General features: G+C 34.7%; 1 protein-coding gene and 1 non-coding gene across 2 annotated transcripts; one reads left to right on the top strand and one right to left on the bottom strand.

Moving 5' to 3' along the window:
- The first annotated feature begins 626 nt into the window (after positions 1 to 626).
- Positions 627 to 732, top strand: LOC132608475 (small nucleolar RNA R71). The gene has a single exon (XR_009570394.1). It is a non-coding gene; the product is annotated as a small nucleolar RNA R71 (small nucleolar RNA).
- Positions 733 to 6987: 6255 nt separating this feature from the next.
- LOC132604965 (sugar transport protein 6-like) lies at positions 6988 to 17785 on the bottom strand. The gene is made up of 4 exons (XM_060318310.1): positions 17668 to 17785; positions 16568 to 16887; positions 8225 to 8851; positions 6988 to 7522 (listed from the first exon to the last, which is right to left on the bottom strand). The coding sequence occupies exons 1-4, from the start codon at positions 17783 to 17785 to the stop codon at positions 7064 to 7066; spliced, it is 1524 nt and encodes a 507-aa protein (XP_060174293.1). The 3' UTR covers positions 6988 to 7063.
- Positions 17786 to 18768: the final 983 nt, after the last annotated feature.

The following is an 18768-nucleotide window of genomic DNA, read 5'->3' as shown; positions in this document are numbered from 1 at the left end:
TGTCTCTCCACTGTTGGGAATTTGATGCTTGCCCCCTTGGTGGAATGTAGGGGTTCGAGCTCTTGTTGCCATAATTGTTGTTATTGTAATTCCCTTGATTTGGATTTCCCTGATCATTTCTGCTATAATTGTTCCCTTGAAATTGTTGTTGAGGCTTTTGCCATGGGTGATGGTCCGGACCTTGATAATTTTGCCTTTGATAGCCCCCTTGCGAGTTGTTGACATTAGCATCTTCATACTGTTGTTGCCCATCTTGGTACATCCCTTCAGGGACTTGATACATGCCCTGTGGAAGAGGTGGTAACTCCTCAACAATATTTACCCCTTGTGCATCATTTTCTGCCAACTTCTTTGATAGTAGATTCACTGTGGTTTGCAATTGAGCAAAGGCATGATCTTTCTCATGGTTTTCTTTTGCAACGGCAGCTAGTGATGGACTACCATAAGAGAGACTCTCACTATCAGTTGAATGCCAAGCTTGATTGTGGGTGATGAGTTTATCAAGCAAGCGGGTGATGACAATAAATGACTTGTCCATGAAGCATCCTCCCGCGGCAGTATTGACAGCAATCTGATTCATTGTATCTATGCCCTTGTAGAATTCCTCCGTGAGAATAGCATCCGGAAACCCGTGAGTTGGAGATTGAGCTAGATAATACTTGAACCGCTCCCATGCCGAATATAATTGTTCCCCCAGGAGCTGTTTGAACTCAAAGATCTTATCCCGAAGTTCAGCCTTTTTGCTCGGTGGGAACCACTTCTTCAGAAATGTGTTGGCTAGCTCGCTCCAGGCATGGATAGAATTGCTAGGAAGCTTTTCATACCATTCCCTTGCTTGGCCAGCCAAGGAATATTTGAAGACCCGTAACCGCAGTGCATCAGCAGAAACAACACCTTGGATTGTTGAGCACACACGTGCAAGAACTTCTTCAAATGTCGAAGTGGACAATCCTCCAAAGAATTTCGAAAATAACCTTCAAGTTTCAGCAGCTGATAGATAGAACTATCAATTTTGAACGTAGCATTTCCAGTCCTAGGAGGGACCACAGCAGAAGCATAATCGGCTTCATTGATGAATTCCGCAAATATATTCTCCTCTTCGTCCTCTTCTGGTGCAGGTGGGTTCACTTGGAGTCCACCTTGGTTTCCCTGATTTCGATTTTGTCTTCCAGCCATGTTCACCTAGTTCACCACAACAACAAACAAGGTGTGATGGAATAGAAAAAGTTTTAAAGAAGAGTACGCACAATCAGTACTTTCTAAACCGTATTCCCCAGCAACGGCGCCAAAATTTGATACGCTCAAATTACACCTATTAATGGCGTAAAGCGGACGTTGTCAAATATAGTAACACAAACAAGGTTGGGGTCGAATCCCATAGGGAATATGGAGAGAAAAGGATACTAATTGTATGCGATACTATTCTTTAAAGGCTTTAATCCTATTCCGGACAGTTTGATATAATTGTTGAGTAATGTAATTGAATACTTTGACTTGAATTGTATTTAATGCGAGAGAGAGACCAAGGTTGTGTTCCCCATTTTGATTAGATATTATGCTTCAGGTTTCAATGTGATATATTTCTAATGGTTGTTATAAGAATATGCACTTGATCTCTTAAGGACTTCCTAATGTTTCCTAACAGTTAGGCCGTATTTCCTCTTTATAATTTTTCCAAATATAAAAGAGTTGAAATCGAAGAGCGACCAATAATGTCAATTTAGACTTGTTCTTATCCCTAAGTTAGTCTATTAAACGAGAATTAACTCCCCGAGTCATTGTTATTCAATCTTACCAATACTAACTCTCTTTTCCAAGAAAAGTTAGTATAATGGCTTAGGCTAATGCTTGCAATCATTACCTATCGCTAACGCACAAAGATAGAATAAATACTAACAACCATTATGCGTATATCAATAGTAGAAACCCATTCACATAATACCTATCATGGGATCCACAACCTTAGTATTAAAATTAGCTACTCATCATTTTGGTTAACAAAGAAAGCTTAAGAGTTAACATAATATACTTACAATGCTAATACAATAAGGAATGGAAGTGAAGTTGTTGCTTTAAATGCTCCAACCACTTCAAATATTCAAGACTTAAAGTTAAAGCTCTCCAAGAAAAATCAGAATTCTGAATTAAACCCTACTTTAAGTATTTATAGGGCTAAAAATCGCGCCAAGTTTTTGGACAAAAACACCCTTACGCGGCATTGTTACGGACCGTAACACAGGTTACGGTCCGTATCTCCCAGCGGATCATGGCCTCAGTCTTCAATGGCCAATGTGTTACGCCATGACGTTACGCCCCGTAACCTAAGTTACGGACCGTCCTTCTGGGGCGTAACCTGTGACACTACTTGGGCAACTTTCTGGAAATTTTCCTCAGCTTACGGTACACGTTACAGCCCGTAACATGAGTTACGGACCGTCCTTTATAGCGGCACGTATCCTCTCTGATACGGATCACGTTACGGCCCGTAACATGAGTTACGGACTGTCTTTTAGCTCCAAGTTGTCCGTTTTTTCAGCATTTCTTATCATTTCTGATCCTTATTCAACCAACTCGATAAAACACAAAAATAACATATGAAACGATGTAAAAACACTTAAAAACAAGCAACACTTCTAGTTACAAAGGCATGAAACGTGCCAAAATTCACGGCACATCACCTACCCCTATGTAATAATTTAAAAAACAATTAAAAAAAAAAAAGCAGTCATCATATGAATACATATTTTACAAGTTCTGCACTAATCTAACAAGTTCACAATAATCTCTCTTTAAGGCTATATCGCATGTCAGATCCAACTCTTAACTTTTTTCCCTATCGCCCTCAAAAGGACGTGGCTAAAATCAAAGTTGTAGGACTCAAGAAATTTTTTCCACAAACAAACAAGCTCATTCTTCTTATTTCAGGAGCTTGAAGGAGTATAGTCGTCTTTCGGTTTTTTTAATCATCAAGTATGCAGAGCTTACGAATTCGATTAATTTAGATTATTGTCACATGTGGTTTGTTTAAGGATAAAGTGTTTGTTGTTAGAAAAATAGGTAAACATAATCGAAGATGAAATGGCTTTTGAGGCGTGAAAGAATCAACTTTCGTTAAAGAGATATTGCCCGTATACAAATTGGGAAAAATACAAACAATTCCCTTCGGGATACAATAAAGCCTATGTTTATATCTGCAGATTTTTCTATATGCTACTTCAAGAGTGTCCTTATATTTATAGAATTTGAGAGATGACTTTTCAGAATAGTCATGCCCTTTCACAAACGGATGTGTCTATTTACTTTAAGACCTCTTATATTACAAACTATCTAACAGTGTTCCCTATCAGATATTAAATAACAAATATGTACAAATTTCGCTCTAAGAAAATTTATTCAATATTTTTTTTAAAATGTTTGGTTCACGTTAAATCATGACGGAACTTCTTCAAAAACATTGGAATTAGGAATTGTTATGTTGATCCGAAATTATTGGTCTGAACTCTTTTTCTTTTCTATACTTTTCTTTATTCAGGCTTCTGTAGCTATAAATTAACGTTGCTTCTCTAATTTTTCTTTCTCCTTTTTGGTCTTTGTATTTGTTGATTACTTGCTAAAATAGTATGCACCTCTTCTTGTAGGGGTCATTTGGTGCACGGTATAAGGTGGGATATCCCTCACTAATTTTGGGATTAATTTTGTACCATCTTTGGTAGAAGGTATAAATTTATCCTGGGATTAATTTATACCTTCTACCAAACAAAGTATAAAATAAAGTCCAAACTTAATGGTTGGATATCCCAACCTTATCCATTGAACTTGGGTTTATTTTATCCCATCTCTCATATGGGATAAATTAGTCCCGGAATTATAATCTTGAAATTATAATCCTGGGATAATTCAGTCCGCGTACCCTACAACCCCTATAGGGTTTTGAAGATCGTCCCAAAAGGAGTGAATTAACTGACATAATTGGGTTGGGCTGGACCAACCGTTTGACAGCTCCACATGCAAACAACCTGCAATAACCTACTAATTCATAGTTGTATGTTTGAAGACTGCAGTTTTATTTTCTTCTAAGAAACTGAAACTAAAACTTTAGAATTATAAGTTATAGGCAGATCAGTTCTCAATCAATGATTATAACATGTGCAAGAATAAAACATACTTTCCTTTATTTAATAGATGAAAAAAAAAAAAAAACTAAACAAAGTAGTGACTCCTAGTAACAAGTCTGGAAAAACAAAATCCTAAATCCCTAAAATCTATAAACTTAGTAGGATCTAAACATCTAAATAATAACTAGCAAGTAAAAAATAGATATATAAATAAAGCATTATGTCATCCTTTTTGTAACTCCTCTTTTCTCCAGTTTGGCTTGGAGTTTGTCCTCCTTGTCCTGCAAATTCCAAACATCAGCCTTGGCCTCATATATTTCTTTGCTCCTATCAATTTCACTTTCTTGTTGGTAATTCCTAATGTCGTTTGTTCGTTTGTCTATCTCTTCTCTCGTTTCTACCAATTTCTCGTAGTTCTTGTCAATTGTTTTGGTCTTTGAGGATGACATTCTTGCTGTTAGTATATCGAACCAACTGTGAATGCAAAAGTAACAAAGTTAGTGAAAAATTAAACCAAAATCTCACATATAGTAGAGTAGCTTCTTCTTTATTACGTTTAAAAGTTTCTCTTTCTTTTTTTCTTATGTAGAAAAACATATTGATTCTGTGACCTCAACTTACATCAGTGAACAATGTATAGCATGCTTTTAGAACTAAATTTACGTTAAAATACTTTCAAATACATCCTTGTGAATGTGGTATATATAAGAACAAGTAATTATATATAGCTAATATATTCAATGTAAGAGAAAACAGACTAAAAAATTAATTAAAAAGAGTTAAAAATTGTGAAATAAAGTAGAATTAAGAAAAGTGCTAGGAATTAAAAGAAAAAAGAAGAGCAACGTTGATTATTGCTTAGCCTTAAGAAAAAGCAAATAACTTACGTTGTTAATGAAGCCTAACTCAATTTGTGTCAAAGAGGCACCTTAATTATTACATGCGTATACTCAATTATGATTATTTATATAGACACCAATGCTTTATTTCTTTCCTTATTTTTTCTTCTCTTTTTTACTCGTGCCATCAATGAGACATTACTAAAATTAAGAGTTACCATATTTTGAGGGAGAAATACCAAATTAAAGAAAACCGCCTAGGAAAACATTGGAAATTTTAGGAAAAGTTTAACTTCAATAAAAGAGAGGACAAAGTAAAGAAAAAATTGAAATGAAATAAGGAAATTAGAACATACGGGATGTGAGTTCTTTTTGTTTATTTTGGGTTTGTTTAGTTCATTTATTTTAAGGTAACTCAAAAAAAAAAAAAACACTAAAAGTGAAATAATAGTACCATTGAAACTAACTACTATGAAAATGTCAAGAAAATAAATATATTGTTTTACATTATGCTAGTTTAATGTACACGTTTTCTCAAAGCATGGGACATTATATTGTAGCTATCCCTGTGTATTCCCATATATTATTATTTCGTTATTTCATGGAAACTTTTCCTTTTTTTTTTTTTTTTCTGAGTTCTTACATTTAAATTTTCCTAAATTATATTTCCAAGTGTCTTCAATTCCTAGCATGTTGCTTTTCAACCCGTATATATTTTCCTAGTCTACACTCTACAATATGGTAAGTTTTATTTTTAGTTAATATTTTCAATTGGCACATTAAAACAGAAAATGAAAAATAATAAGGAAAGAATACAAATATGTTTACGTAAGAAAAGTACAGAATTTGTTAACGTATTTGAAATGCGACAAACTCTCTAGTATCTTGATTTAGTTTATATTTTAATAGATTAATTATGTTACAAATTGCACTACGTGGTTCGAGTTTGACATAGAGCAAGAATGGACAACCACGAGAACTTGACGATGAAGAATAGGTTGGAAGAGGTGAGAGAACATATACGATAGCAAACAATCTACATTAAAAACCTCGAGGTGCAACAAAATCACAGACATGATACAAGGAGAGAGATTTGATGTCTCAAATCATCTGAATCAACTGAAGGATACAAAGATTAAGCTCGAAGATAAATTGATTGAAAATGGTGTTAACTATCCTAGTAAGTCATAGATTTTAGGGATTTAGGACATCCCAAAATTTGTTTCTAGCTAGGACTTCAAATTTTATATCTCAGTCACTACCTTCTCTCCCAACAACAATAATAACATAACCAATATAATCCCACCAGGTGGGGTCTGGGGAGGGTAGAGTGTACGCAGACCTTACCTCAACCTTTTGACGGGTAGAGAGGTTGTTTCCTATAGACCTTCGCTCTGGTTGTTCTTTATTTTTTTCAGATATTAAAATAAAGGGAAGTGATAAACACATACTAGTTAAATGCTTATTTTATTAAATCCATTTTGACAAGTGATAACTTCATAAAACATCAATGGATTGTGTGGTGAAGTGATAAGTACTCTTTCATCCTTAATCAGAGGTCTCAAGTTCGAAACTTGCCGGCATAGAGTCGCCATTATTAGGAAGCGCTTGGACTCCCGGCGTGAATCTAAATTTAGTTGGACCCCAACGGATGGGAAAAAAAACACTCGGTAGAAAAGCTTGAGCTATGATGAGAGTGCAAATCATTTTTTATCATATTACATTCTAAGTTTCTTTAATTACTGCATTGGATTGCATAGCATTGCGTATTTAAGAGGAAACTTTTGCTCGATCAAGTTAAATCATCGAGTGCCAGTCATAGCTCGGCCAGAAGTCGGGTCGTGACATATAACTAACTCTTCATACTACCATTTTTATGGAAATTTGAAAAATAAAACAATAACCTGCTACAACAAAAGAAATTATATATAATGTAAAAAATATTATACGTCCTCATACGTACATATAACTTAAATCCTTATTTTATTAATTGCAATTTTGGCGAGCGATACTAGCTCACTTTGGTAGAACATAGTTTGTGGTTCATGTAGAGACACAAGTTAAACACTTTTTGCTTAACCATCCAGTGTCCGATGCTCATTGGCCCAACTAATTCTCTGAAAGTTTGGCATCTTGACGATCTTCATGAGCGGGATCGTTGTTGAAGTACCTCTTCCAGAACCAATGTTTCTTCCAAGCTCTTTCATTCATTTCATCAATTGGAATTCCCTTAGTCTCAGGAAGAAAGACAAATGCAAAAGTTCCCATTATAACAATCCAAACGGCAAAGAAGAAGAAAATCCCAGACCTCATGTGACACAACATTGTGAGAAAAGCTTGAGCAATGATGAAAGTGCAAATCATGTTCATGCTAACTGCAAAGAAAAACCCAGCAGTTCTTGTCTCCAATGGGAAAATCTCACTTGGAATTAACCATCCTAAGGGTCCCCATGACCAAGCAAATCCCATCACAAACACACAAATAAATGCAACCACAATATGTGCATAGTACTTTGGTATAACATTTGTGGATTTCAAATGCACAGCAAGAATCCCCCCTGTAATACACTGAACACAACAAGCCAAGCAATCACAACAAGCCAAAAAACATTTTTTAAGTTTTAAATACTACTAGATGGGGAAGAACAAAAAAATTATCAATTTAAATAATGTAATTTTCCTAGTCCTTTAGAGGAGGAACCAATTGGATACAAGCTAAGCCAATTAATTGGATAGTGAGCTAAGGATTATATATGACTAGTTATATATAGTTATTTTTAAGGTGATGCGTAGTACAGAAATGTGAGAGGCTGGCTATGGACAGTTTTAGAAGAGGTAGAGCTAGGCCGAAGAAGTATTAGGGAGAGGTGATTAGACAGGACATGGCGCAGGTCCAAGTTACCGATGATATCACCTTAGATAGGAGATTATGGAGGACATTAGTCGTAGTATTACTATTGTAGGCCCTTGTGTTTGATAGTAGTTTGCCATGTCTTGTTATACTGCTTTGGATTGCTTGTTCTTTTTTTCTACGTCGTCCTATTATTTTGAGTTATTACTGCTTATTATTACTGTTTGTTATTATTGATGCTTTTTCATCTCTCCTTGATCCAGGGGTCTATCGGAAACAACCTCTCTACCCGTCAAAAGGTAGGGGTAAAGTCTGCATACACTCTATCCTCCCCAGACCCCACCTAGTGAGATTATACTGGGTATGTTGTTGTTGTTGTATATTGTTAGTCAAAACTCAAATTGAAAATATTGATGTACCTGGGCAATGAGCATTTGTACAGCACCTTCAACAAGTAAACCTCTTCTTCCAAATCTATCAACACCAAGTATCGCGACCAACGTAGAGATCACATTGACCGAACCAGTCACAATAGCCGATAACAGCGAGGCATTTCCTCCGAACCCCATCGTCTGAAATAACACAGGAGCATAGAACATGACAACATTTATGCCAGTAAATTGCTGGAAAATTTGAAGAATTGTACCACATATAAGTTGTGGCCTACTAGATTTTTTCATCAAATTTTTAAAAGGGTGTTTGATTTGGTGTGCCAATTGAGTGGCTTGTAAAATCTCTTGGTACTCTTTTTCAACATCATCAACACCCCTAATTTTAATAAGAGTTTTTTTGCCTTGTTCTATTTGGCCACGTTCAATTAAGCTAGTTGGTGTTTCAACAATGAGTAAAGAGCCTAGGCCAAGAAATATTGCTGGAAATGCAGCACCACCAAGGGAAACTCTCCATCCATTTGGGTGCATTTTTGAAGTTGCATAGTTGACAATGTTGGCACACAAAATGCCAATTGTGATGAGCATTTGGAACAAAATATTGAGACCTCCTCTGTACTTTGGTGGAGCTATCTCTGATATGAATAATGGCACTGCCTGCAAACAATTTATCGCACTATTATGAATATGATAATAATGGTCAAAATTGGGTTCAATTGTCAACTACCTCTATGGTAAATAGCATTGACTGTTGATTCTGAAGTAACTAGAGTTACATGTCTTTTCCAATCAAGAGTTTTTATGCATTTTCACGCCCCTTTGAGACCCCAAAAAATGAACAAATTCCTTTGTTTTGGAATATGATGTATATCAGTTGGAATATTCTATATATCAGAATATACACTGATTTGTTCAAAAGTTAGTTAGAGTTAGTTGATGTGTTAGGAAGAGTCACGTGTGAATCATGTCCACAACTGGCATGTTAGTTACAATCATATATAGTCCACTTACTTTTAATGATGATTTTGAATAAAATACAATACATATTTTCCTCTCCTCCTCTCTAACTGTTTTTCTTTCCAAAATGTCGAGTATCCATGGATGAGTTGAAGCTCATCTCGTGGTGTTGATTCAGTAAATTCATATGGTATTAGAGCAGGTTACATGCGATCACTGTCTACATCAGTAAAAATCCATTGGAGAGTAACAAATCAAAGCTTGAAGTAAGCTCAAACATGACATGAAGTTCAAATACCACAAGAGAAGCAACAAACACAATTGATCATCATCATCATCCTTTGTATCTGCAACCATCTGATGTACCTAGACTTGTTTTGATCCCAACAAAACTCAAAGGACCAAAAAATTATACATTGTGGAGCAGATCGATGAAGTTAGCATTAAGAGGAAAAGGTAAACTTGGATTCATAAATGGAACTTGTATAAAAAGAAAGTACAAAGATGATTTAGAAGAATTATGGGAAAAATGTGATGCAATAGTATTTTCATGGATAGGAAGTACTGTCTCTAGTGAATTGAGAGCTAGTATTATGTATGCTGCTAGTGCTAGACAGATATGGGAAGAATTTAGAGCAAGATTTGATAGATCTAACCTTACAAGGATTTATCACTTATGTTCAGCAATAGTAAATTTGAAACAAGGCAATAATTTTGTTACTTGCTATTACACTAAGATGAAGGAGCTATGGGATGAATTGGATGTGATGTTTCCCTTGCCATCTTGTTGTGAAGAATCCAAACAGTACAGATCATCTCAAGTCTCAAAGGCTAATACAATTCCTTATAGGATTAAATGAAAGTTATAGTAATATAAGAAGCAATTTGTTGGCAAAACGAACTAGTGTGACTGTGAATGAGGCATATGTAGTGACTGCATAGGAAGAGAGTCAAAGGTCTCTAGGTGTGATTGATGCACATAGAGAACCATTGACTATGCTGGCAGGAAAAACACAAGGTTATAGATACAGAAAACCAGTTCAAGGATCAATACCACGACCACCATGTGGAGAATATGGTTATAAAAGACATAGAACTCAAGATTTCTACAGACTTATTGGCTATCTTGCTGATTTCAAAAGCAAAAAGAAGAATAGGCAAGCATCTCAGGGCAAGCCTTTTGCCAATTCAACTACTGCTGAACCTAGTGGATCACAACATGGAAATGGAGGTTTATTCACACCACAACAATATCAGGAAGTGTTCGACAAGCTTGATGAGTCTGCACCTACCAACTATATAGCAAACATGGAAGGTATATCTTCTCTTTTAGCCAATGCTGTAGCTTATGAATGGATAGTTGATACAATCTAAATGTGAAATGGTCCCTGTGCTGCAAGACCTTCTATGTTTAATAACAAACTCAGTTTGGTAGCACTGTTAAAGTACTGAGGTCTGATAATGGTACAAATTTTTTTAATTCTAAGTGTAGTAGTTTGTTTGCCTCACATGATATAATTCATCAAAGTAGTTTCCCATATACACCACAACAAAATGGCATAGTGGAGAGAAAGCATAGACATATACTTGAGGTTGCTAGAGCCTTGAGATTTCAAAGTGCAGTTCCCATTGGTTTTTGGGGTGACTGTGTGAGAACAACAACATACTTGATTAATAAGTTGCCTTCACAAGTCCTTGCAGGAAAAAGTCCTTATGAAATACTATTTGGAAAAATACCATATTTAGATCATCTAAGAGTATTTGGTTGTCTTTGCTATGCTAGCAGATTGCCTAGGGTGAAAAATTTGATGAGAGAGCAAGAAAAGCTGTTCTTATTGGATATTCAGAAAATCAAAAGAGATATAGGTTATATGATCTGATTTCCAAAACAATATTCATTAGTAGAGATGTAACACATTTAGAGAATCTGTTTTTCCTTTCAAACAAGATAATGCTATTCTACAGGTTGAAGATATGTTCTTAAGTGACAGTAGTTCAACTCAAGATGGACATGAAGGCCATAACAATGTACCATTTCCCTCATATATATCAGAGGATCACACTCAACATATTCCAAGATCACCAGAGCCTGCTACAACCACATTTCCTAATGATCACACTGTTATGTCACAACATGAAGTCATAGCTTCTGTGGATAATGTTGAAGAAGAGTCATCAAAGGACAATCTTGATGAAGAAACCAATGATCTTGTAGATATGCCCTTGGCGTATGATGATAACATGGAGCTGCCCTTGCCGAACTAACATGAAGTAGTGGATGATCATATGCCCATCCTACCTGAAGACCAGCAGCATCAATATGCAAGGCCTAGCAGAACCATTGAGCCTTCTACTTGGCATAATGACTATGTCATGGCACCTAAACCAGGAGGACAGTGTCCTTATCCTATTTCCAATCACATTTCATACTCACACTTGCCCTCAACTTATCAAGATTAATTGAGATGCTTCTCAGCAGCAGTAGAACCTAAGACCTTCAAGGAAGCTGCAAATGATCCGTTGTGGATAGAAGCCATGCAAAAGGAGTTAGATGCACTAGAAGAAAACAATACATGGAGCTGGTTCCTTTGCCACTTAGAAAGTAACTTTTTGGCTCTAAGTGGGTGTACAAGATCAAGTTGAAAGCTAATGGTGAAGTTGACAAATACAAGGCAATGCTGGTGACAAAAGGCTACACACAAAGAGAAGGATCAGACTATCATGAGACTTTTTCAACAATGGCCAAAATGGTCACTGTCAGGACAATCATTAGTATTACAGCTGCTCATGATTAGGAGTTATTTTAAATGGATGTAAACAATGCTTTTCTTCGAGGTGATTTGGATGGGGAAGTTTGCATGTCCCTTCCACAAGGTTTTCAGAAACAAGGGGAGTCAAGAGTGTGCAAGCTGGTCAAGGGGAGTTAAGAGTGTGCAAGCTGGTCAAGGGGAGTCAAGAGTGTGCAAGCTGGTCAAAGCTTTGTATGGACTCAAACAAGCATCAAAACATTGGAACATTAAGTTAACCACTGCCTTGGTGAGGGCAGGATACTCACAAAGTACTCATGATTATTCTTTGTTCACTAAGCAGGACAAAGGGAAGTTGGTCATAGTGCTTGTATATGTGGATGACTTGCTTATCACAGGTAACAACACAGAGCTCATTAATGAGACAAAGTGCTACTTGCATAGCCAGCTCAAGGTGAAAGATTTGGGTATTTTGAAGTACTTTTTTTGGGGATAGAAGTGCTGAGGTCTAAACATGAAATTTTACTCAATCAAAGAAAGTATGCTCTTGAGTTGATTACTGAGATTGGCTTAAGTAGTTCTAAACCAGCTTCTACACCTTTAGAAGCAAATGTCAAGCTAAATTCTGTGGAATATGATGAAGTAGTGAAGCAGACAGATGACAAGTCATTAACAAAAACAGATGATCCAATCCTGACTAATGCAGGAAGTTATCAAAAACTAGTTGGCAAGCTGATATATTTGACTATTACTAGACCAGACATATGCTTTGCAGTACAAGTGCTAAGTCAATTCATGCAACTTCCCAAGAAGTCACATCGGGATGCAGCCTTGAGAGTGGTCAGATATGTAAAGAAGTCACCTGGACTAGATGTATTACTGCGTAGACATGCTATTACAAAGATGACTGTATTTTGTGATTCAAATTGGGCTGCTTGCCCCAACACTAGGAGATCAGTTACAGGCTTTTCTATACAGCTTGGTGGTTAATTAATCTCATGGAAGTCCAAGAAACAACATACAGTTAGCAGAAGCTCAGCAAAAGCTGAGTACAGATCAATGGCTTCAGTAGTGTCAGAAGTGGTTTGGTTGCTGGGATTACTTGAGGATTTGAAGGTATCAGTTACTTTACCAATACAGGTGTTTTGTGATAGCAAAATAGCTATTCAGATTGCAGCGAACCCAATATTTCATGAGAGAACTAAACATATCGAAATTGATTGTCATTTTGTTAGAGAAAGATACAAGAGTGGCTTGATTCATCCTACTTAACTTAATACAAAGTTGCAACTTGCAGACTTGCTTACCAAAGGCTTAGGAGTTGCACTGCATCATTTCCTTTTATCCAAGCTCGAAGTTCTTGATATTTTTACACTCACCAGTTTGAAGGGGAGTGTTGGAACATGATGTATATCAGTTGGAATATTTTGTGTATCAAGTGTATATCAGAATATACACTGATTTGTTCAAAAGTTAGTTAGAGTTAGTTGATGTGTTAGGAAGAGTCACGTGTGGATCATGGCCAGCTATATACAGCTGGTATGTTAGTTACAATCATATATACTCCACTCAATTGTAATGATGATTTTGAATAAAAATACAACACACATTTTCCTCTCCTCCTCTCTAACTGTTTTTCCTCCCAAAATGTCGAGTATCCATGGATGAGTTGAAGCTCATCTCATGGCGTTGATTCAGTAAATTCATACTTTTCTTAGGAACACATACAAGCGCACTTTATTAGGCTCCATTCGACCATAAATGATAGTATCTCAGTATGAGTTTATATAGTTATATACATCATCGGTGTAAAACAAGTTTTGTACTAGTAGATCAATCAAATGATATCTACATATACGCTCCTTAAAATGTGAGATTTGTAATCTTGGATCGGTCAATTTTACCTAATAGTATAAAAAACCTAAACATTATTAGTGCGCAAAATTTAAACTCGTTCGGTATTTGCAAGTAATGGCTAGGCTACTATTAGTTTTTGCAAATATCAAAATTTGGGATTTGAAACAGTGGTGAGATATTAAAAATATGCAAGTGAAAACGTTAAAAGTAACACAAATTATACCGTTTATGGGGAGTTATAATAAATACAAATAAGACTTTTATGACAGTATATAAACAAGTACAAAGCAGTATGCTAGCGTATGGTATACTGCTTATAGAAGGTTTGTCGCTCAATCATAATTAACTAATATGTATCCATACCTACGAATGATATTCAACCGTTACAAACGCGACTTGGTTGGCCCAAAAAAGATAAAAAATACTATATATTTCAGGAGTTATTAGATTAGTTGGTGATGAACAAGTAAGAATTGTCTTCAAAATGTTTTCTATTTTTTGGCTTAAAAAATAAGGTATCACACTTTTTTTTCTATTTTTTGGCTTAAAAAATAAGGTATCGCCCATTTAAAAGTAACCAGATACATCACTTTCCAATTTGAATGACCTTTTAAGTGAAATAACAAAAGATAAGTGATTTTTCCGATACAAAAAAAATATATGATTTTTTAGTGAAATAGCAAAAGATAAATGACTTTTCAAATACAAAAAAAAAAAAAAAAAAAAAAAGGAGTGACTTTATTCACCTTTTTATAATAGTTGAGTGACCATTAATTTTAGATATCTATGAGGTGTCAATAAAAACATAAAGATAAAAGAATTAACTAATCATAAAATCGATCAAATTGAACCGACATAATCTACAAACCCGTATATATTTTGAACATATTAATTTTTTAAAGAGTTTAACTTTTATGCACCAATAGTATATAGTAAAAGGTCAACTTATGATGACTGATGACGATATGCGTTGTCTATATAAAAATTGTTCACTTTTTTCTGAAGTAATTTTTTTACTTTTTTTTTTAAATAAGTGTTTTTCATGAAAATTTCAAATCAAATTTGAAGTTGTATTTCAAATCTGGAAACACAGCTTATAACTTGCTTTTTTCTCACTTTTTATTTTTGAAGTTATATTTAAGTCACATTCAAGCATGGACAACGTTCCAAATGTAGGGATCTAGTAGATCAGTTAGTTGACTATCTGAACTTTTCATCTTGTTGGTAAGAGTTCGAATCTCCATGTTGTAATTCCCTCTCCCATTTCCTCTTCTCCTACCCCCTATGTAATAATTTTTTTTTTAAAATAAGAAAAATGTTCTAAATGCAAAAAATATAACCAAACACAACTCTAGTTGTCAACTCCAACTTCATAATTTTCAAATAAAAAAAAATTAAAATTTATGGCCAAACACCTACTTATTAGTAGGGGTGTTCATGGTTCGGTTTGGGTCGGTTATTGGTTAAAATCATAACCAAACCAATTTAGTCGGTTTTTAAATGTCTAAAACCATAACCAAACCAAGTAAAATAATAACCACCGGTTTGGTTATTGTCGGTTTGGTTCGGTTTGATTCGGTTTTTCGGTTTATGACTAGCCGTGACAATTCAAATATTCTCTCTCTACATTCTTCAAATTTCTTATGAAGCTTTTTTTTCCTCATGGCCCACAAGGGTGAACTTTGCTGCATATTGAGGGAAAGACACGCTGTTGGCAAATCAGGTGGACCAAACTTGCAACGCAGTTTAGATTCAAAAGAACAAGTCAAACAAAGGTTTCAAAATACAAACAACCCTTATGCTTACGACTTATTAGAGTTGGGCTTGAATTGTTGGACATATTCTTTTAAGACATGGGCCTTAAAAATAAGTAGATCAAAATTAAATTAATAATTAAAAGGTATAAAATATCTTGAATTATTTATGAAAAGCTAATATTATACATATAAATAATTATAAATTTTATGTATATAAGTATCGGTTTGGTTCGGTTATTTATTCGGTTATTTTTTACTATAACCATAACCAAACCAAATATTATCGGTTTTTCAAATTTAAAACCAAACCAAACCAAACTAAACCAAATGTCGGTTATTTTATTCGGTTTGGTTAAATTTTCGGTTTGGTTTTGGTTTTAACCAAAACTGTGAACAGCCCTACTTATTAGTATTATAAAAATTCTTTACACCACGGCCAATATAATAAGTTAAAGCTGCTCCTTTGGCTATCATGCGTCACGACATAGTTTTTTGACACATGTTTATTCAATGTTTACTATGACATATGTTTGTTTTTCTTTTTACTAGAGAAAGGACAGAAAATCAACCAAACATTCGGCTCGATAGATTCCTAGACTAATATTTTATTCTGGATTATCATTTTCAGAATATATAAGTGGAAATAAAATATAAAAAAATTACCTGGTTACCAAATCCAACACCAGCACCAAGACAAAGCCTTAATGAAATCTAATTTATTCGTATTAAAGGCTAAAATATTCCGACGTTGAAAAAGATTACAATTAGACCTCTCTTTAACAACGGTCTTCTATAACAATGTTTTGCTATAACGATCAAGTTTTTCTTAGAACCGATTTTTCTGTTACGTTATAATAGCATTTCTCTATGCATCCAAAATAGTCTTTGGACAAATGACGTGTTATATGAAGGTTTGACTGTATTTAAATATTTTACGACCGCACAAGGCTTTTAATTAAGTTTACATTCGGCTCATTAGATTCCTATAGGCTATTTTACTATGTATAATTATTTGTTGAATAAATATAATTGGACAAAAATAATAAAATTGTTACCTGGTTGCCAAATCCAACTCCAGCACCAAGAAAAAGCCGTCCAATGATAAGCATAGGGAGATCAATTGCAGCAGCATTTAGGATAACTCCAATGAAAAAGAACAAAGAGGCAAGTTGCATTGTTAATTTCCTTCCAAACCTCTTACAACACTTTGAGGCAAAGAAACAACAGACAATTGCTGATAAATACAATGAAGATGTGAACAATTGCAACATTTGGTTGTCATACTTGCAATAGTTGTCTTCTTTGGCCCTATGCTTTCTAACATATACTTTTGGGAAGAACTTCTCTAAGAAATCATCCATGGATGTCACCCCACCTATACAAATTTATCATGAAGACAAAGGCGGATTTAGAATGTGAAAATTATGGATTCTTACAACAATCTCAAATTAATTGACAATAACAATTGAGTTCACAGTCAAATATTTATAAGTATTTAATGAACTTCTTGAATACACATACAACAAATGAGAAAGAGTTATTGGTTTCCCTAGAACCGATACGTAAAGTTTTGAATCCGCCCTTGAAGATATCAAAAATAAAGTAAAAATTTAAAAAGGAGCATTTTTTAGTTTGAGATAAAGGTCAATGCAATGATAGTGTAAAATGATTTTTTATAATCGTGGTGTTCGTGGGCTAGCTTGCGTGCACCTTCACTAATTCTAAAAGAAAAATAAGTTTTTAACCTCAATGCTAGAAACACTTGTTTTTCCAATGGACGTGTCAGAAACATACTTCTGAGGAACACATGTTTCTAGTAGTGCTTGCTGTAACATGTTGTAACCGTTAAACTATACTAATAGTTTGAATATAAGTGTATATAACTTAAACTCTTTGGTGAGAAGAAGAAAACAACATAAACCCCTTTAGTTTTTGCTTTGACCCTAAATTCCCAATAAAGTTGAGCAAGATTATTAAGTTTTGTTCATTGTGTACATTATCATATTAAATTGAGCTATGACGAACGTTAATTGCTTACTGCAAGTAAGGTCCGTTAACTTGAAAACTAAAAAACTAAACAGATTAAACTCCATTCACAACGTAAAAACTATGTACATAACTTAAACTCATTGCATAAACATGAAAGAGTTAGTACCTGAAATCCCAATATCATAGCCAAACATAAGACCACCAAAGGCTGCAATAATGGAACAAATCACAACCTGTGCAGTGAGTTTATCATTACTTTCCAGTTTGTCAAAGGCATGCGGCATATTGATTTATGCTATATAAATTTTGAAAAAAGAAAAATAAAACACTGTCTGTCTCTCTTCTTCTTCTTTTTTCTTGCTTCCTACTACTCAAAAAGATTGTCAATGTTTTTTCCAAGAATCACAAAAAGAGGCTGATAGAATATACATATAACATATGGGTACATAAATATAACAACTGCATGAGACATAATAGCGATATTTGTTCCTATTTTTATAATGAGGATTCAATATATAGCATTTCTAGTCCCTGTTGTTTGTAAATTTTGATTTTAGTCCTTATTGTAATATTTGGTTAATAGCCTATTTATCAACTTTTAATATATGCTTATTTTGAAAGGGGTTTTTTGTGTGAAGTATTTTTTCAAGAAAATTCTTTCAGAGAGTAGCAAATTGTATTTACAAAGAAATAAGCATTTTTTGACTTCCAGAAGCTTGGCCAAATAGATTATTAAGTGTATCTAATTTTCAACTAATTGAAATGTGCACTTCTGATCCGCTTGGTAGTGAATTAACACAAATTTAATGAATTATTAACTGTTTATCATTCATGTATTATGTTAAATTCGTACTGCATAAGATACATACAATTATAGTTCTAAAAAAAGATCTAGAAGAAGGGGGACTTGGCCTTACCTAGGATAACGTTTTTATCCTTCACATAAAGAGGGAAGGGGAATCTAATAATATAGACATTCCAACTCTCGTAAATAAGCTACCTATACAGTTAACTAACAAAAACATTTAACTTGTTGTATTTGAACCTTATAGAGGCCATTTGTCTCGTGGCAAGTTGGAATGGACCTTTAGCCCCCACAAGAAGTTGCTGATAGGAATCATAAAGGACTCATTCTGGCTTCTCACGGCTAAGTTGGCTAGATGATCTACGACCTTATTAGACCCCCTAAACTAATGCTCCACCTTGACATTAGCATAAATTTAGATAAAAGGGGTGCAGGACAAAAAACTCCACCACCACAAAAGGT

This window comes from Lycium barbarum, chromosome 8 (genome assembly GCF_019175385.1).
Source record: "Lycium barbarum isolate Lr01 chromosome 8, ASM1917538v2, whole genome shotgun sequence".
Taxonomy (NCBI): Eukaryota; Viridiplantae; Streptophyta; class Magnoliopsida; order Solanales; family Solanaceae; genus Lycium; species Lycium barbarum.
The sequence above is the reverse complement of the archived record's forward strand: the minus strand, read 5'-3'. Positions and strand labels throughout refer to the sequence as shown.